This window comes from Pseudophryne corroboree, chromosome 12 (genome assembly GCF_028390025.1).
Source record: "Pseudophryne corroboree isolate aPseCor3 chromosome 12, aPseCor3.hap2, whole genome shotgun sequence".
In the NCBI taxonomy this organism is placed as follows: Eukaryota; Metazoa; Chordata; class Amphibia; order Anura; family Myobatrachidae; genus Pseudophryne; species Pseudophryne corroboree.
The window spans coordinates 130,113,458-130,134,436 of record NC_086455.1 but is presented as its reverse complement, the minus strand read 5'-3'; the positions used below and the strand labels follow the sequence as shown (position 1 = coordinate 130,134,436).

General features: G+C 43.8%; 1 protein-coding gene across 1 annotated transcript in view; it reads left to right on the top strand.

The window, feature by feature from the left end:
* Positions 1-20,979, top strand: part of RYR3 (ryanodine receptor 3) — a 1,295,770-nt gene that overhangs the window by 857,369 nt on the left and 417,422 nt on the right. The window contains 7 exon segments of the mRNA XM_063948019.1: positions 6,122-6,257; positions 11,552-11,732; positions 13,982-14,090; positions 14,575-14,695; positions 15,807-15,976; positions 18,788-19,008; positions 20,379-20,469. Coding sequence (XP_063804089.1) covers positions 6,122-6,257; positions 11,552-11,732; positions 13,982-14,090; positions 14,575-14,695; positions 15,807-15,976; positions 18,788-19,008; positions 20,379-20,469 — 1,029 coding nt within the window.

Below are 20,979 nucleotides of genomic sequence, written 5' to 3'. Positions count from 1 at the left end.
CAGCAGCAAATTTGTTAGCAGTTGGGCAAAACCATGTGCACTGCAGGTGTGGCAGAGAGAATTAGATTTGAGTGGGTTATATTGTTTCTGTGCAGTGTAAATACTGGCTGCTTTATTTTTACACTGCAATTTAGATTTCAGTTTGAACACACCCCACCCAAATCTAACTCTCTCTGCACATGTTATATCTGCCTCCCTCCCGCAGTGCACCTGGTTTTGCCCAACTACTAACAAATTTGCTGCTGTGATCAACTCTGAATTAGGCCCATAATGCCAGATTTGATGAAGCAGGTCAGCGCATATCCAATATGGAGGATGACCTGATTGCAGCAAAAGCTAATATTGCCTCTCAAGAAGCTTCGCTGACTGCCGTCCAAGAAAAACTTGAGGATCTTAAGAATCGCAACTGTCGCAACAACCTCCGCCTGATTGGTCTACCTGAGTCGGTTAAGCAGAGGGACCTGTTGGATCTTGTCTCCACTTGGCTCCCACAGGAGTTGGACTGTTTGCCCACAACAGGCGCAATGCTTGTTGAACGGGCATATCGTATTGGCCCGGATTGCCAATTGGATCACCGCAGACCCAGGCTGGTGATATTTGAACTACTGAACTACACTGACAAAATGCAATTGATGGTTGCTTACAGGAAATCTTGTGGTCTGAATTATCAGAGAGACAGACTATTATTGTTTCAAGACTTCTCTTATCATGAAAAGAAGGGAGTGTTCGCCCGTTTGTTAGTCTCTCTTTGATGCTGGAATCGGATTTGCTGTTCTTTACCCAGCAAAATTGAGAGTGCAATATGATAGCACACAATACTTCTTTGACTCTGTTTCACCTGCAGAGTCTTTAGTTGATTCTCTCCCCAACCTGTCGTCCACTCCATATGATGATGCAGATTGACTTCACGTATTACTTGCAAGTATTACACCATCTATGCTGATCCGCGATGTTTACAAATTATATTATATTGGTAGTTTTCTTACGGTTGGTGAATATGCTGTCGCGATCCTGTCACAAATTGGCTCAGGAATGGTTTAATTGGTATTACTTTTTCTTGTTATTGCCATGTTTCCTTATTAGATGTAAAGCTCTTCATTGCTTCTCTATCCCCCCATTTTTACAGATTCTGGACAATTTCTAATTATAATGAGGGGCCTTTATGGCTCTTGGTTTGTGTTATAAAAATTAAAAAATCGGTTAGGACTGCATTATTTAATTGTTATGTCATGTTATTGACATTGGGGGTGATTCCGAGTTGTTCGCTCGCAAGCTGCTTTTAGCAGCATTGCACACGCTAAGCCGCCGCCTACTGGGAGTGAATCTTAGCTTATCAAAATTGCGAACGAAAGATTCGCAATATTGCGAAAAGACTTCTCTGTGCAGTTTCTGAGTAGCTCGAGACTTACTCTTTCAGTGCGATCAGTTCAGTGCTTGTCGTTCCTGGGTTGACGTCACAAACACACCCAGCGTTCGCCCAGACACTCCTCCGTTTCTCCAGCCACTCCCGTGTTTTTCCGAGAAACGGTAGCGTTTTTTCACACACTCCCATAAAACGGCCAGTTTCCGCCCAGAAACACCCACTTCCTGTCAATCACACTCCGATCTCCAGAACGAAGAAAAAACCTTGTAATGCCGTGAGTAAAATACCAATCTTCATAGCAAATTTACTTGGCGCAATAAGCGGAAAATCGCTGCGATGCGAAGAAAATTACCGGGCGAACAACTCGGAATGACCACCATTGTTACTTGTGTTATTTAGAGGATGCACATTTCTTACCTCAATGGAACCCCTGCTGGCTGGGACAAGGGGACCCATTGCAAATATGACTATGTCGCGTTGTTTATTTCCAAGACTAAGCATAGGTTAATATGGTTGGCTCTCAGGCTGTATCAATTAGTACACGGTAAGATCTAAAGTTCTTAACTTGGAACGTAGAAGGGCTTAATATGCCTTTGAAGCGACGGAAAATATTGCAACATCTAAAAGGATTAAAGCCAGACATTGCAGTGCTACAGGAGACGCACTGGCGAGACACTGACCCTAGTACTCTGAGAGATACATGCTTCACAGACTATGTGGCAGCCTCATATAACTCTAAAAAGCGTGGGGCGATTCTCTTTATAAATTAAACCTTACACTACATGATAATAGATAAATTGTGTGATTCGGAAGGCCGCTTTTTGTTTCTTAAAATACGTATTGAAGGGGAATTGTTCACGGTAGCCACGCTTTATGCACCAACAGGCACCAATAATGCCTTTTATAGTGATCTCTTTGTCAAATTGCAGGACTGGGCGATAGGTCATTTAATATTAGGTGGTGACTTTAAGACTACCCTTAACCCACTCTTGGATAAATCAAACAATGCTACCCGCAATACTTCAAGTAGACTGAAATTACACCTTTTACTCCCATCCCCACCACGCCTCGGCTAGAATCGATTATTGGCATGTGCCTAACTCACTTTTAGGTAGAGTGCACCAATCTAAGATAGAAAACATAGGGGCAGATGTATCAAGCCTGGAGAAGTGATAAAGCAGTGATAAGTGGAAGGTGATAACGCACCAGTCAATCATTACGGGTTTGAAAAATGACAGTTAGGGGCTGACTGGCTGGTGCGTTATCACCTTCCACCTATCACTGCTTTATCACTTCTTCAGGCTTGATACATCTGCCCCATAGTCCTCTCAGATCACGCGCCAACGTGGTTCACATAGGCACTTTCCACCCTTAGATCCCTCTTTTAATTGGAGGTTTCCATCTTACTTAGCCAATTAACCGGATTTCGTATATTGTCTTTGGAACAGAACTTTTTAAATTACGTAGATGATAACATAGAGCATTCGGAAGATATAAATTTATTTTGGGCTGCATCAAAGCCGGTGCTTTGAGGCCATATAATTGCATATGTCACGGCAAACGCAAAAAGCTGAATACGAGATTACATGAATTTAGCCTAGCTGTCTGACTCCTATTCCTGAATACTTAATAGTGATACCCCTGAAACCCATCAGATTTACACAGACGCTAAATCATTATACGACTCTATATGTACAGAAAAGGCTCAATACTCTTTAGACTTCCAAAAACAGTTACTTTAGTTGGGGCAACAAAGCTGGCAAATTATTGGCCTCTGTTATTCGAAATCAACGACCGCCTGTGACCATTACGAAACTTATCTCAGACATGGGACTATTGGCTTCTGTCCCTGATTTCGCTAACTCCTTTTTGGCATATTACACTCACTTATACACAGCTCTCCCCGATAATCCATCCTTAAGCATGAATTTTCTCAGAATGGCTGAGGCCCCAAAGTTAACAGAGGATGAAAAAGAAGCTTTGATAGATCCTGTTTCGGAACAAGAATTGCGCTTTGCCATTAATCGCCTGGCTAATGGAAAAGTTTCGGGTCCAGATGGACTGGGCGCTGAATACTACAAGATATTATCCCCTCATTTATTACCACACTTATTGCAATTATTTAATTCTATATAGTCAGGTGAAAATCCGCCCTCAGATTTTAACAAAGCCAGAATTATTATTTTACCAAAACCGGGTAAAGATTCCACACTGGTTCACTCATTTAGACCCATCTCCTTGCTGAATCAGGACCTTAAATTGTTAACGACTATTATGGCACAACAGTTACAAATTATACTACCAAAACTACTCCACCCCTCCCAAACTGGCTTTGTGAAAGGCCGCTCATCAGTACACAATGGCCCTCATTCCGAGTTGATCGCTCGCTAGCAGCAGTGCAAACGCTAAGCCGCCGCCCTCTGGGAGTGTATCTTAGCTTAGCAGAAATGCGAACGAAAGGATCGCAGCGCTGCTACAAAAAAAGATTGTGCAGTTTCTGAGCAGCTCGAGACTTACTCCTAGCTAGCGATCACTTCAGTCTGTTTAGTTCCTGTTTTGATGTTACAAACACGCCCTGCGTTGGGCCAGCCACGCCTACGTTTCCCCAGCCACTCCTGTGTTTTTATCTGGCACGCCTGCGTTTTTATACACACTCTCCGAAAACGGTCAGTTACCACCCAGAAACACCCACTTCCTGTCAATCACTCTGCGGCCAGCAGTGCGACTGAAAAGCGTCGCCATACGCATGCGCAGAAGTGCCGATTTTTAGCCTGATCGCTGCGCTGCGAACAACAGCAGCTAGCGATCAACTCGGAATGAGGGCCAATATAAGACAGGTGGTAGCTACACTGACTCAATCTCGGGCTATCCGACCAGGCAAATCTCTTCTACTCAGCTGTAATGCGGATAAAGCCTTTGACAGAGTGTCGTGGGTGCACCTTTTACGAGTCTTACATATACAAAATTTTGGGACGGGGTTTATTAGTTTATTTTTTGGAAATGATACAATACCCCTACAGCATTTCTCAAGGGCCCCATACACTAAAACGATAATGCCCGATTTTCATCCAAATTTCGGGCATTCGGGCTGATATATCGAGTGAAATCAGGCATTTTGGATGTGTTTCCGATCTGATCCGATGCGCGTTCCCGTGAGGCTTGGATCGGCTCCCCTAGATCGTTAGTGCTGCACTCGTGATATGTCGGTACTCGCGAGGACAGTTATATATGGGAGTGCATTTGAGTGCTAGATTTTGGACTATGTGTGTGTGTATGTGTGTGTATGTGTGTGTGCGTATATATATATATATATATATATATACATACATACATACATACATACATAAAGTATATATATATATATATATATATATATATATACATACAGTATATATACATATGTTATTGAAAGCTGGGCATGTTCAAGTGATGGCATTTGAGGGTTTTTTGCTACAATATCAGTAATGATCACACAGTAACTGTGTGATCATCTGTGTGATCATCCAGGGAAATGCACTCCCCCCAGCCAGGGACTTGGACAGTGGCTGCGGACTGCTGATGTGTGGAGTCTCTGACACAGTGTGCCTAGCGAGCAGCAGTTTTCCTGCTGGGCTGTGGCTGCCTGGCTCTTCGGCGGAAGGTACATACAGGGCAGGGCCAGCACCCACCAGAGCATAATGACGAAAAAAGCAGCAAGGACCGGTCCAGACCAAGTGACAGGGTAACTGGAGAGGATGGAGCTTTGTGCGTCTGCCATTTTTAAAAAAATTTGTGGGCAGATTGAGTTTAGTATTTTAAAAGCATTATTAGGCGCTGCTGTCCATGTTTTCTGACCTTGATCCTTGGGACCCCCTGTACCTCAGGGCCCTATACTGTTGTCCCCTTTGAACACCCCACTCTCCATCATGTTATGCCTATTGCCTGGGCGATTGTGGTCCCAAACACACGTTATCTTTCCTCCTCTGCCATATCTGGCAGCGCGTCCGTAGTCATCTTGGTGGCCTATCTAACAGGTGTCCTGATAAGCACTGTATGTTTTACAGACCTTACGCAGCTGTCCCATATTCTAGCCATTGTTTATGATGAACATAACCGTGCTGTAGGTGATATTAAAAGCCTTTGAAATATTATAGTATGTTTACACTAATCTGTGATTTTATTAATCTTTTCTAGGATTGCTTTGTCCTTTGTTATTTTTATAGAATGCTTATTTGGAAATTAAATTACCAAGTAAAAGTATTTTTTAAATAAATTAAAACGTGTGTAGCTGTCCAGGGTATATTTGGGTGTATTTTACTATTTTTCCCGTTAATGATTAAGTACAAACATTGAATTGTTTTTCCTTTTAATATTACATTCTGTTTTAATCAGTGGTAAGACTATCCTTTTTGACTGCATGAGTTAATGTAATAAATTGTAAAAAGTGACAAAGAAAGTAGTAAGCCCTAAGTTTGCATTCAATTCATATGAGGCGGATGTTAAGAAACATGGTACCTCCGGGATTGGACACGTCCGCTCTGCTGGTCTGAGTCTGACAGGTTTATGTGACATCTAAATAGGCTGCTCTCTAAAACCTCTTCACCAAGTTAGGAATGTTTCAAGTTTTTAAAACTTGTCAGCTGCAGGAGTTGATCCAGACTGTGGAATATAGGAAAGGAAACAACTAGAGAGCTTTTCTGTCAGTCATTGTTGTCCTCTCTGCCCGGCATTTGTAAACTCTTGGAATCTCACATGAGAAATGTGTCTGTTTCTCAACAGGTCGTGACATATTTGGCAGGTTGTGGGCTGCAGAGCTGTCTGATGTTAATAGCCAAAGGATACCCTGATATTGGATGGAACCCCATAGAGGGCGAACGCTACCTGTCTTTCCTGCGTTTTGCTGTATTTGTGAACTGTAAGTATATACATTATTATTCTAGTAAAGGTAACGTTATGCAGTTATACAGGAGTATATACTTTCACAAAGTAGCATAGTAATCTTATTAAATATTTGAAAACAAGTTGCAAACTGCAGCACACTCAGTTTAAAATACATAGACCTAATAATAAGCAATATTAAAACAAAAAAGTACACCATTATATATAAATAATTAACTGATGTTAAATTAGTAAAGGTTACAGTATTTTTTTCTTTTTTAATTTAATATGAATTTTGGTAGATTACTTAGCTTTCCTATGCTGAGATCCTCAACATCTACTGTACTTAGTAGAGACTTGGCACTTATATGAAGCTGGAACTTCTGCCAATCATCTTAGGTGCTCTGCAGCCTTTTCCTGTTCCATATTACGTTGGCAGGTGGAAGGCACACTTGGCTCCGCAGACTGGGAGTGTGGTGCTTGGCTGTGACTTCCAGCGTAACACTGTGACCATGGAGCAGCAGTCAGTAACTTCATAGGTTAGAATCTACTGACTGCTTCTCCTTCACCTCAGCCACTGGCTTTCCATGTGGGGGCATTAAAAACACTGGTAAGTCAGGTTACAGTTAAATTGCGGTCACAGCTACTGGGCAGGCCATTCTGCATGCTGCGTGACCTTGCCCTGCTATGGGCGGCTCCCAGCATGCAAAAGAACGGATTGCAGAGTCTGCTTTATAGCAGAATCTGCAATCCGTACTGAATAACCCCCTCCATGCCTATCCCATTAAATCATGCAGTTCATTGAAAGCATTTGGTCACTTAATAAGTGATCACTTGTATTTTGGAAATTATGTAACCATTTGGTGTCATAGGAATCTATTCAGGTTCAGTTGCAGATTCTGCTAAAAAGCAGAAACTGCAACTGCTTCTGTAGCATGCTGAGGACTGCTGCTAATTGGCGGCCACCGATGCGATCGCAAAACAATTGCAATCGCATTGCTTAGTCCAGAATTAATGACGACCCCCCCTGCATATGCAGCTAGGCTGCGTATGCAGGCGGTCCACTCCTATTTTCTTTATGGGAGCTGCTGCCTGTGACGTCACACAGCTGCCCTGAAAACGGTCCAGCCACGCCTGCGTTGGCCGGACCCCTCGCCCGCAATGGTGAAATGCCGCCATCCCCAACACCTGCCGCTTTCAGTCATAGTGTGAAGGATGCTATCACAGTGTGAATGCGAATGCAGCCACAGAACATGCGCAGTTTGAAGGATATCGCTTGTTTGCGATTTTCTGCAAATAGCGATCCCAGCTGAATAGACCCCATAGCCTGCTGCCCAGGATCTGCAGCTGTCGGTGGTTGTATCCTCAGTCTTTCTTTATGTTTGCAGCAACCCCCCTGGTTACTATGTCATGGAGTGCAGGACTAACTCTGATGGCACTGGTCTCATTGGTGCCACAATAGAGGTGAGGCTCACCATGGGGTATATTCATCAAACTCAGAAAAAGCATTTTTTTCCGAAGTTGACCGTGAAACAGTTTGGCATCCCGAGATGGCAAACAGCTTCTGAATCTCTGCACAAGCCGCCGTTTATACAGCAGCTTTCGCAGCAGAGAATGGGGGGAGCCGCGGCTGCAGAGTGATCTCTGCAGCCGGGCACCCTGTGCTGGCGGCGGGGTGGTGAGCGATGGGTGGCCGCGGCTGCAGAACGATCCCGGCGGCCGCTGCAAGATTCGTCGACGGGGAGGTGAGCGGGGCTGGGGGAGAAAGAGAAGGGGGTCAATCCTGGCAGTAACATGCCGGCCCGGTGATGGGGGGTGAGGTGTGCCAAGGCTGCCGCTACGGTTTGCAGCCCCGGCAATAACATGCCAGCGGGTAAGTGGTGTGCAGGGGCCGCCAATGCCCTGGCAATAACATGCTGCAGGGAGGAGGGGGGGCCGCGGCTGCAGCCGGATAGACTGGCAATGAGGAGCAAAATATCACTTTCTGAAAAGCTGTCTCCGCAAAAGGAGCAGTTTTTCGGAAGTGATACATTTATTAGGTAGGGATGATGACTATTGAAAAAATTGTGAATAAGAATGCTGAGAATTGAAAACTAAAAATTCTCAGTTCACAATTTTTTCATGATGAATATGTCCCTTAGTTACATATGGCCGGGGAAGCTGTCCGCTGGACAGCATCATGTTTGGACACTGCCATCAGTAGGAAGTGCTATGTCATTGTAGCAGCACCTTTTCCTTGGTTGGTTTTGTTAAAAAGAAATCCCAGAATTAGTAGACAGCCATTCCCTGGAGGTGCTCTTAATGTGGGAATTGTGTTTTGTCTCAGCAGATTTATTTATAGGCTTCTCTTCCTATTTTTTCTAAATTGCCCGATTGTGGTGGTCTGTGCTCTTTATTTTTCTTTGTTCTAATTGCACACAGTACTGTTCCTGCTACGTTTCTTTTTTTTAATGTTTTTTTTATTGAGAAAGCATGCCATAAATTAACATGGACATGGTATAATGTGTATCAAGTAAACCAGAGTGATACAACCGTAAACTCCTAGAAGGGTAAAAGGGCAGGAACAAACATAATCAAAGAATTCATAAATACATTCACATATAAAATATAAGATAAGATACAGTAGGTACAAAACAAAAGTCTACCTACAATAAAAAATTTCAGCAACAGTGTCCCCAAAAAATGAAGGGGGGACAACATCTCAGGATCAAGGTGCACAGGAAACTAAGGTGACTCCGTTGCATCAGTATATCCAACATAAGTGGCATGACTTAAAACGGGGGCGACCCTCTTGATACCACCTCAGTATTGTACCTTGTGGTCATCCTGACTGCCTTCCTCAATCCTTATCTTTAATGGAGAGTGGTACTGTAACTAGATAAGGGAGCCAGGGTGTAGTATGGTATGCCGGCTCCCGGCGACCAGCATACCGGCGCCAGGGAGCCTGACCGCCGGCATACCGACAGCGTGGCGAGCGCAAAGGAGCCCCTTGCGGGCTCGCTGCACTCGCCACGCTGCGGGCACGGTGGCGCGCTACACGCGCCACACTATTTATTCTCCCTCCAGGGGGGTCGTGGACCCCCACGAGGGAGAATATCTGTCGGTATGCCAGGTGTCAGTATGCCGGGTGTCGGGATCCCGGTGCCGGTATAGTGTACGCTGGGATCCCGACATTCGGCATACTGAAGACCACCAGGGAGCCAAATAGCAAAGGAATGTTCAGTCCTCAACTAAACATCAATAGAACATTCAATCCAATCCATTTGATATGTGTGCCAAGTAAGGTAACACAAGGGACATAGCGACAGGCCGCAGCCATACGTGCCAAAAACGGACATCCTTCCAATAGTACAAGAAACAGATTGGGTAATAAATTCCAAAATCCGTGTCATATGGACCGTAAAGTTTATAACTAGGTCAAAATTGATGTAGGTTTGGATATCCACATAAATGGTCTGTACCACTGGACATGTCCATATACAGTGTATTATATCTGCATCAATAGTGGAGCGTTTAAAACAGTTGGAACTATTAGATGCTCCCATGAGAAACCACAGTTTAGGAGTATAGAATGCCCTGTAAAGAATTTTATAGTGCATTTAGGCATTTTATAGTGCATTTTCTGGTAATTTTGTGATGAGGGCGCCGGGCAGCAATGGAGTAGACACAGTGTGTGCCCCTGCCCTATACAGTATCGCCCTTAGTGTATGCCCCTGCCCTGTACAGTCCCTGCCCTCATTGTGCCTGCCCCGTACAGCCTCTGCCCTTAGTGTGGTCCCCTGCCCTGCACAGTCCCTGCCCCCAGTGTGTGCCCCTGCCCCATACCATCTATGCTCTCAGTGTGTGCCCCTGCCCTGTACAGCCCCTGCCCTCAGTGTGTGCCCCTGCCCCATACCGTCTGTGCTGTCAGTGTGTGCCCCTGCCCTGTACAGTCCCTGCCCTCAGTGTGTGCCCCTGCCCCATACCGTCTGTGCTGTCAGTGTGTGCCCCTGCCCTGTACAGTCCCTGTCCTCAGTGTGTGCCCCTGCCCCATACCGTCTGTGCTGTCAGTGTGGTCCCCTGCCCTGCACAGTCCCTGTCCTCAGTTTGTGTCCCTACACTATAGGATTGCTCACAGATGGCCAGAACAAGAGCGCACAGGAAAAATAAGGAGGTCAGCTCCACCCTTTGTGCAGGTAGGTGTCGGGGCATCCTTTAGTCTGCCAGTGGAGTGTCCGGGCGATGATGGTGCGACCATAGTGATGAGGGTGTAGGCCGGGCAGCAATGGAGCAGACACTGCCAGCGCCGCCACCATTGCAAATGTGGCGTCTGCTCAAGAGCCAATCAGAGCTCGCTGTATGACAGCCAATCAGTAGCCCCCTGTGCCTGATTGGCTGCCAATCCGCAATCTCCGATTAGCTTGTCAGCGCTGACAGTGTCTGCTCCATTACAGCATGGCCCTGGCCTGCGCCCTTTTAACTGTGGCGCCTTACTCAGCTGCATAGTCTGCGTGATGGTTGGGCCGGCCCTGCTTACAGGGGATCTTGAAAATTCTGCTTTTAGAAAAAAATGAATGGACATATAGAGTATATAATATGGATTTATTTAAAATGATGTATTTTTATTTTCCTATATTTCAGCATGTCGTGTAGTTATCTTACTGTTGCGTTGCTGCTAGTTAAATATTATTCGTTCACCTTTCAGACAGGTGTCTGAATAAAATGCAAAAGCCTAGCCATTAAATGACAAAATATCGAGAATCATTAGCGTCATTAATTTAGGTAGAGAAAAGGGGGCATGGAAACGGCAAATACGTCTGTGTTAATGTATGCAGAGGTGACATTCACAGAATAAAACCATCTACTTCATTATACTTGATATGTGGTGCTAGAATTAATTAATTAGTGGTCATTTCTTAATAGACTGAAAGGAAACCATATGTATTTCAGTAAGTATGCCCCTACTTAAATATCACACGGCTTTCAGAATATATTCCTTTGCAGAGTAATGAAAAAGTATTACACATTCGCGTTACATTCTCCTGGATTTATGGAGTATTGGGGAATATATGCTAAGTGCAGGCTTTCTATATCGCATGTATCCTGTCGGCAGAACACGTGTCACGGCCGTGTGTATTGTGTCCCCATTACCACTGAAATATAACTGCTATGCTAAGAGATCAGATCTATCCGCTCTGCCTGCTCTCCTCCCAATTATCTCCAGAAGGCTGAACGCCTCTTCCTTGGGGAATTACACCTGAAAATAAATGTGCTATTGATGTTACAGATCTACATGCCCCTGAGAGCTCAGTTTGGTAACCAAGGGCTGCTTTTGTGTCACTTGTTTTCCAGGTGAGAGCGTAGAAGAGAACGCTAGTGTGGTAGTGAAGTTACTCATCCGACGCCCTGAGTGCTTCGGGCCTTCCTTGAGAGGAGAGGGGGGAAATGGTTTGCTGGCGGCAATGCAGGAGGCTATTAACATCTCCGAGAACCCAGCTCTGGACCTTCCTTCTCAGGTGTATCAGAGGGAAGTGTAAGTATGGTGCTTAGAAATGCTTCTTCCCTGAAAATGATTTCTGAAGCATTGACGTATGCAGCATTTATCTGTCCTTCCGATGCTTTCTGTTTTAACTATTTATTTTTGCCAGAGTTCAGGCAGGAAAAGATAACAGGCCAAACACAAAATTGAATGCAAATTGGCCATAGGTGCTCTGGCAGTTAGGAGCTGATTGGTTGGTACTTTATCTCAATCCGCTATATCACTCTCCAAGGCTTAGTACATACTGTATGCCCCATAGTATTTACACTCCAACTCTGCATAGACTGCACTGCGCACAACTACAGTACAGTATGTTTCCCTGATACCGTTTCGGGTCTGGGACTCGGGGTCGACAACAAAAAGGTCGACACACCTTAGGTCGACGCCAATTGGTCGACATGGCCAAAAGGTCGACAGGAACAAGGTCGACATGGAAAAAGGTCGACATGAGTTTTTTATGGGGGGGTTTGTGTCGTTTTCTTCGTAGAGTGACCGGGATCCCAAATTAGTGCACCGCGTTCGCTCGCCATGCTTCGGGCATGGTTCCTTCGCTCCGCTACCGCTTCGCTCGGCACAGATTACCGTTGCAATCGTAGTCCACGTGGATCGTTAAGTATGAAAAGGTTCCAAAAAAAGAAAAAAATTGTGAAAAACTCATGTCAACCTTTTTCCATGTCGACCTTGTTCCTGTCGACCTTTTGTCCATGTTGACCTAAGGTATGTCGACCAATTGACGTCGACCTTTTTGTTGTCGACCTGGAGTCCGGATACCGTTTCCCTGTTGGTTCCAGAGCATGCACAGAGTGATAACACTCAATATACACTCAGCAAATGGATGTACATTTAACTCTACATCAGCCCAATACATTAAGTGTTGGAGATATACAGATGTGTCCCGCTGCAGTGTTGCTGTGTATAGCAGCATTCTATAGTGGTACGCATTGTGGCATGCCGCCCTGTACACATCACTAGTCGGCTCCCATAAACTTCAGTTGGCATGTGCCCATTGGCTCCCATTGAAGTGAACGCACAGCGTACGACCTGCTATGCGGCGACTTCGACCCGCTATGCGGTATACGCCATGTTATAATAGGACACATTTGTATTAGCCCGTGTTATGTGCCCATGGGCCTGTTTCAGAGGCGGGTGTAGTGGCAATGGCCCTCATTCCGAGTTGGTCGCTCGCTAGCTACTTTTAGCAGCCGTGCAAACGCATAGTCGCCGCCCACGGGGGAGTGTATTTTCGCTTTGCAAGTGTGCGATCGCATGTGCAGCCGAGCGTTACAAAAGCATTTTGTGCAAAACAAGACCAGCCCTGAAGTTGCTTATCCTGTGCGATGATCCTAGCGACGGAGGTCCCGGAATTGACGTCAGATACCCGCCCTGCAAACGCCTGGTCATGCCTGCGTTTTTCCTACCACTCCCAGAAAACGGTCAGTTGACACCCATTAACGCCCTCTTCCTGTCAATCTCCTTGCGATCGGCTGTGCGAATGGATTCGTCGCTAGAAGCATTGCACAGCAACGATGCTGTTTGTACCCGTACGACACGCGTGCGCATTGCGGTGCATACGCATGCGCAGTTTTGCCATTTTTTTACCTGACCGCTGCGCTGCGAAAATCGGCAGCGAGAGATCAACTCAGAATGAGAGCCAATGTCCGCATGTGCCCCGAGGGTTATCACTTAAAGACAGAGTATAATTACATGCATTGAGGTGCAATTTCTGTGTCGGTAACAGCGATGGCTAGCCAGATGTCTAAAGACACGGTTGCACTGATATAGATTGTCATGATTAGACAGGCATTCTGCGCCTCCTCAGGGCTGGTGTAATGCGCTGATGCAACTGCATCCACCTCTGAATAAGGCCCTCTGGGGTCTATGCACTAAGCCTTGAAGAAAGATAAAGTACCAGCTAGCTCCTGCCATTGTTCAAACACAACCTGTACCATGGCAGCTAGGAGCTGATTGGTTGGTACTTTGGGGGTAAATGTATGAAGCAGTGATAAGTGTGGAGAAGTGAGCCAGTGGAGAAGTTGCCCATGGCAACCAATCAGCATTGACGTAACATTTATAATTTGCATACTATACAACTGTACGGAGCAGCTGATTGGTTGCCATGGGCAACTTCTCCACAGGCTCACTTCTCCATTCTTATCACTGCTTCATACGTTTACCCCTTTATCTCTTAGTGGATAGACCACTTTATCTTTACAGACACAATATTGTTTTCTGTTTTAATGTAGGGTCGAGGAAAATGAAGAAGAGGAAGAGATTGTACACATGGGAAATGCTATAATGTCCTTCTATTCTGCTCTCATAGACCTTCTAGGACGCTGTGCACCAGAAAATCATGTAGGTAACAAATAACAATACAGATATTCAGATAGATTAGTAGCCCAGATCAGATAATTAAGAACATTTGTCCTTATAAAATATTAAAAGAATTAGATAAAATATAGATAATGCCACTGACACATAAATGAAATAAGACCATATGGAACAATAAGGTGATATACAGGACTGAAATGCTTCCAGTTGTACATTATTTAGTGTGTTTTTTTGTTAAACTTGAAATAAACATATTAAAACACCTAGGTAGCTAGCTTTCATTTACTTTGAACAGTCCTTATTTTACCTTAATTTGTAAATCCTAATTGATATAAATAAGCAGGGTACATAAACAGCCTTACTTTCCGGTATGCAGAGACAATGCACTTGCAGTAATACCAACGGCAATTACTGTTTCGCTTAATGGATGCTTAATTATAAGTGTTGTGTGTAATGAAAGCACCTGTGTGCACTCAAGTTAAGTGCTGGATTCCTGTTGTGTCAATAGTTGATCCAAGCTGGTAAAGGTGAAGCTTTACGAATCCGCTCCATCCTCCGATCACTGGTGCCCACTGACGACCTGGTCGGGATTATTAGTATCCCCTTAAAACTACCTGCCTTTACCAAAGGTAAAACCTCACAACAACTAATCTATATTGTTTTTCTCACTAGATTACAATAATATGCCATACCTGCAGTGGGAATTCATTTAGCCGCAAAATGCTGTTTTCACGATAAAAACATGGTTTTTATCACGACCTGTGAAAAGGCGCTGTTCAGTTTTATGTTTGTGTCCGTGTGTCCAACCGGAATTTCTAATTAGGCACTTGCTTTGTAATAGTTTCACACTTTTTTTTTTTTTTTAAATGCATTTGAACCAATTTAAGATCCCAAAATATATATATATATATTTTTTTTATGACCACCAATAGACTTCTAGACTTCTATATTGTTTTCATATATTTGTTTTGCTTTTTGGGGGGTACAGGCAGATTTCCCCATTTTGGCCTATACTTTTCTCTGGTTTTGCTGGCAAGAATCATTACATAGTTTTTGGTCATTTGCAATAGGATAGATCGAATCATGAAATCGCGCATATCTTTTTGCATCACTTTTCTGTGGACAAGCGTCAAATTTTTTTTGCCATTAAATGACTGCATTTTTGTGGCTAATTGAATCCCTCCCCAATGTCTGGTTTCAGTTAAAACAAACAGTCTAAAGTGCACAATTTCTGTTATTGTATTGTTTTAAGATCAATCTGCAATTTGAAAGTGGCACTTTGAAACTTTTTTTGAATCTTTTAAATGCATGTATTGTGCATGAAACAAATAAACAGGGGAGGAGCAAAGTTTGTTGAGTTGTTCCAGTGCTTGTTCAGTTGTTTTCATTTTAATTGGCCACAAATTCTACCTCAAAATGGTCCCCAAAATAATGTCATTAATGGAGATGCCGGCTGGCTGCTGATTCTTATTGGCACGTGTCAGTAGCTGCCTTAGAAATGGAAGGTGTCCCTAATACTATGCCTATATTAGAGGCCGCTGAAACATGACTAAACATCTGTTTCATTTTATCCTAAAAGTTTGTAATCATATAGTCCACAGCTCTAGTTGCTCATAGACTGGACAAAATTGGATGTATATGGGCACCATTGACAATCCTTTTTTTGTTTTCACCTTGATTTTCATACAGTAGAATGTGGTTATATCTTTGTGTAAAGTCTTATCTGTACATTCCTTTCAGATGGCTCAGTGTTTGAGCCTGACATGGCAGCAAGCTTCTGCCCTGATCATAAGGCTCCCATGGTGCTATTCCTCGACCGTGTCTATGGTATTAAGGACCAATGCTTCCTCCTTCACCTGCTGGAGGTGGCCTTCTTACCTGATCTCAGAGCATCGGCATCTCTAGACACAGTAAGGAAGCAGTATGACTAAAATATATTGCGTGTTGTTGTTTCTTTCTCACAGAAAAAATGTCCATTAATGTTCTTATCTGCCATTGTCATTGTCAGACAGAAATTCCAGAGAAGATAGCCTAATTCAGTCAAGAGAAAATAAATTTAGACCTTTGGCTCCACCTCTTTGAAACAGCTGTGCCCACATACATCTAGCCACCCTGCACGTTAAACAGCCCTTCTAGTCACGTCATGCCATGGTGTGACTCTGTAGCACCGGACGTCTTTTATTCCATTAAAATGCGTTTTATGTGCAAAGCTATGCAAATAATACACACAAGCAGCTTATGCTGATTAAAATGATATGCGGCATGCCTATATTCTGTGTACGACCGCAGCTGTATCTGCATAAAATGCTATGCTACAGTACATAGTTTTCCTAGAAAACTCTGTAACGTACCATTTTGTGGGGGTCATTCCGAGTTGTTCGCTCATTGCCGATTTTCGCAACGGAGCGATTAAGGCAAAAATGCGCATGGTTCGCAGTGCGCATGCGGTTAGTATTTTAGCTCAAAACTTAGTAGATTTACTCACGTCCTAACGAAGATTTTTCATCGTTGAAGTGATCAGAGTGTGATTGACAGGAAGTGGGTGTTTCTGGGCGGAAACTGGCCGTTTTATGGGAGTGTGCGGAAAAACGTAGGCGTGTCAGGGAAAAACGCTGGAGTGTCTGGAGAAACGGGGGAGTGGCTGGCCGAACGCTGGGCGTGTGTGTGACGTCAAACCAGGAACGAAACTGACTGAACTGATCGCTATTTGTGAGTAGGTCTGGAGCTACTCAGAAACTGCTAAGAAATTTCTATTCGCAATTCTGCTAATCTTTCGTTCGCTATTCTGCTAAGCTGAGATACGCTCCCAGAGGGCGGCGGCCTAGCGTGTGCAATGCTGCTAAAAGCATCTAGCGAGCGAACAACTCGGAATGACCCCCCATATGCAGATACAGGCGCAGTTGCAGAGTGAATATAGTCATGCCACATATAATTTTAATCGCCAAAATTTGCTTGTGTGTCTTATACAAATAGTGGCGTACGTAAGATATATAAATATATATATATATATATATATATATATAGAAGGTCCCACACTCTCACTCAACACAGATGGCAGCTGGGGTGCCAAATCAAAGTCCAATCCAATTAGGGTCAGACTCATTGGTACAATACAGTGTATCTCCACACTTCCGTGAAGAAAGATAGCACTCTCCAGACTTAAGGTATTCAGAAAAAAAAGTCATTTAATTGCATACTTGGTTCCATATCACAAGTACAGTAAATGCACATAAACCAAAAAGAGGGGCTCACCAACGTTTCGGTCCTAGTGTTAGGACCTTTCTCAAGGTGTCTGCCAATCAGTCAATCAATCCAATAGAGGTGTCAACACTAACAACTTCAGGAAGGAACCAGGATCTGCTTACCTGCCTCCCAGGTCCCCAATTTATACCCATGTGCTGATGGACGCCGGGATCATGCGCTGTGGGTGCCGGTGCGTCACTTCCGGTAAAACCGGAAGTGCAATGCCGCCGGTGTCACGATATAGTACGATAATGTGGCTACATATTCTCGATTGTAGGCAGCGGTATGGTCAGCATGTGGGTTTTCTCATCGAGACCCCACCAGAAAGGGGCATTGACAAATTAATTATGATTGTTATCAACCTTACTTCATTTATTTTTTCATTAGCTGGTTGTTGCATATCAGTGCCATTTTCTGCGGTGCCTCTAGGTTCTTTTTTTTTTAAATGTCTACATTCACTATAAATGTTTCTTGCACACATGTTTACTGAATACTCTTAACACACTAGTGTAGTCCTGTCCAGGTCTCTAATATACCCACATTAATACATGACATCAGCAGTCAGTTTTGTGTCCACGCAGGTGTGACACGCATCACGTTAAACTATTGGAACGCATAACTTCCGGCACAAACCGGAAGTGACGTACCGGGCTAGCGCGTTACCATGACGACCATGGCCGTGTCTGCTACACCGCACGGCGGGCCTATCTAACACTCTTAACACCCCATTGCACTTATGTGCTTTATGCTGACCATACCGCTGCCTACAATCGAGAATATGTAGCCACATTATCGTACTATATCGTGACACCGGCGGCATTGCACTTCCGGTTTTACCGGAAGTGACGCACCGGCACCCACAGCGCATGATCCCGGCGTCCATCAGCACATGGGTATAAATTGGGGACCTGGGAGGCAGGTAAGCAGATCCTGGCTCCTTCCTGAAGTTGTTAGTGTTGACACCTCTATTGGATTGATTGACTGATTGGCAGACACCTTGAGAAAGGTCCTAACACTAGGACCGAAACGTTGGTGAGCCCCTCTTTTTGGTTTATGTGCATTTACTGTACTTGTGATATGGAACCAAGTATGCAATTAAATGACTTTTTTTTCTGAATACCTTAAGTCTGGAGAGTGCTATCTTTCTTCACGGAAGTGTGGAGATACACTGTATTATATATATATATATATATTTATCTGTGTGTGTGTTCCAATATGGTGATACTATTTTATCTGCAATGTCAGCAGAGTGTGCACCTGTCATGTTCCTGTTCCTCCTAATGACTTCTGTGTCCTTTTCATTTGCATTTTTTGTTCTGCTCACTGTCTTTTCTATTTTGTGTCTGCACGGGACACACTAGGCATATCACTATTCTTCAGTTTCTCTCATGGTGGTTAGCTCCCTATTAAATGTATTGCTGTCATGCTCTAAATATTAGGTTAATATTGCCTATAAACTAGTTGCTTAATTTCTACAGGCTTCCCTGAGTGTCACAGAGATGGCTCTTGCTTTGAACCGATATATCTGCTCGGCGGTGCTCCCATTGCTCACTCGCTGTGCTCCCCTTTTCTCTGGCACCGAACACTATGCAGCATTAATTGATTCCACCCTGCATACAATATACAGACTGTCCAAGGGTCGCTCTTTAACCAAAGCTCAGAGAGACACAATTGAAGAGTGTCTGCTTTCAATATGCCAGTAAGTTGTTCTGTATTGCCTAGTTCCACAATAGAGCCAAAGTGTTTTAAGGTCTTCCTTGTAACAGTATTAAGATTGCCTGTTGTAGAACATTGTTGTACGTTACATGCTAATATTTCAAATGTCGGTATTCTGACTATGGCGGCATTTTGACTGTCGGTCAGTGGGTGCTGGGATTATGACCGTCGGTATTGTGTCCGTCGGTAAATCAACTGCCACCCATAGCTTTGCTCAATTCTATGCAATAAAATTACAAATTCTGTTTGCTCATATGGAACTGGCTCTTATTGCAACGTACATAGCTATCCGGTACATGGCCAGCCTGGTCATTTTAGATGAAATTACTGCTGTGTACTGGGACATAACAGCCAGCAGTCCCAGTAAACCTTTGGTTGAGATTCCCCAGACGTGGGCCAGAACCGCCCAAAAATATGGTGGCAACAATCTGCCAAAGTCTTTTCTGACAGAAACACCATCTGTATCCCATGATCATGCGGGCTGACTGGATTTTCTCATTTGGTCACCCATCAGCGTGGCCAAATTGGGCACAAATCCAGTCCTTCAGCACTCAGTCCAGATCTGCTTTGTACTATAAGGGCAACGTTACATCTAATGAGAAACAGTGAACCAATGACCACAGCGTGGGACGATTTATGCAGTTCAGTGAAAATGAAACATTGATGCATGAAATAGTATAAAACAAAGTTCAATATGTATGGTGATTATATGTAATCATATTTTGTAGCGGGAGGTTTACACATAAACGAGAACAAAAATGTATATACAACCGCAGCATCAGTGGAGTAATTGAATTATTTTTCATGAAGGGTTACAGCAGTCGTTCTCACCATAACATTATATAGTGTTTGACCTTTCAATCCTTCACACTTAACATAAATCATTGAAGCCTTTCTGTACATTGTAATCTTTCAGGGCTAATGTAGTTATGTGCACTTTAGTCACCTCTCCATTCAGAACGCCCACACATTAGCATCACTGGTGCATTTATACGTGGTTGCAAACATGATGATGTCAGATGTCAGGGTCGCATCTATGGTTGCCATGGTTATCTTTGTGTCGTATTTTTTTTTATGTTAAGTATTACGTATGATGTAAAGTGAAATATATTTAAGAGTATCCTCTTAAATACTGGAGGCCATGGAACAGTCATTAATCATGCAGGCTGAATGAAAGGAATATGTCATTGTAAGATACCTCCACGTTTCTGTGATGTGTGATAGCCATTCTGAAGCCCTGGGTCGTCTCTAGCAAATGATTTACAGGCGCTGGCAGTATTGCAGAAATTGTGCTAATGTTTTTTTAAATGCCAAACTGTGTGATCTCACTAGTCTCTGCTGGTTCTTTTACAGTCACATGCGGCCTTCCATGCTCCAGCAGCTCCTGCGACGGCTGGTGTTTGATGTCCCATTGCTCAATGAATACTGTAAAATGCCACTGAAGGTAGCTGATAATAAGCATGACTTATAACCCCTCCTGGACTTAATGGGCTTTACAGCGGCAAAATTCTATTCTCATGTCTGATAATTGTCTGTTTATCCCTGTAACAATATATTGTTTATTCTAGGAGGCAAAGAGAAAAGCCATCAGCCTAGTAACAATCACACAATTGCAATACTAATTCTCCTCTCATAAGGCTTGCATGTGGTTCCACGTTATGGTATTTTGTATATTGGGCCTATTAATTACATATGGCATCCAGGGGGAAGGGAAGTACGTGGTATATGGAGACATTTTCCTCTGGCACTCAACTTCCAAGAGACACTTATTATGGCCTATTGGATAGCATTATTTGTCCTCTTGTTAGAACACCAAATAATAATCAGGGCAACTGACAGATCTGATGGACTACAATGCTGGGAGAGGAGAGATGTGTTTAAATGCTCCTGTCAAAACGATGCACCTTACAGGGATGTGGTTGTGGCATCTTGATAGGGCGTGGTTATACTTCCC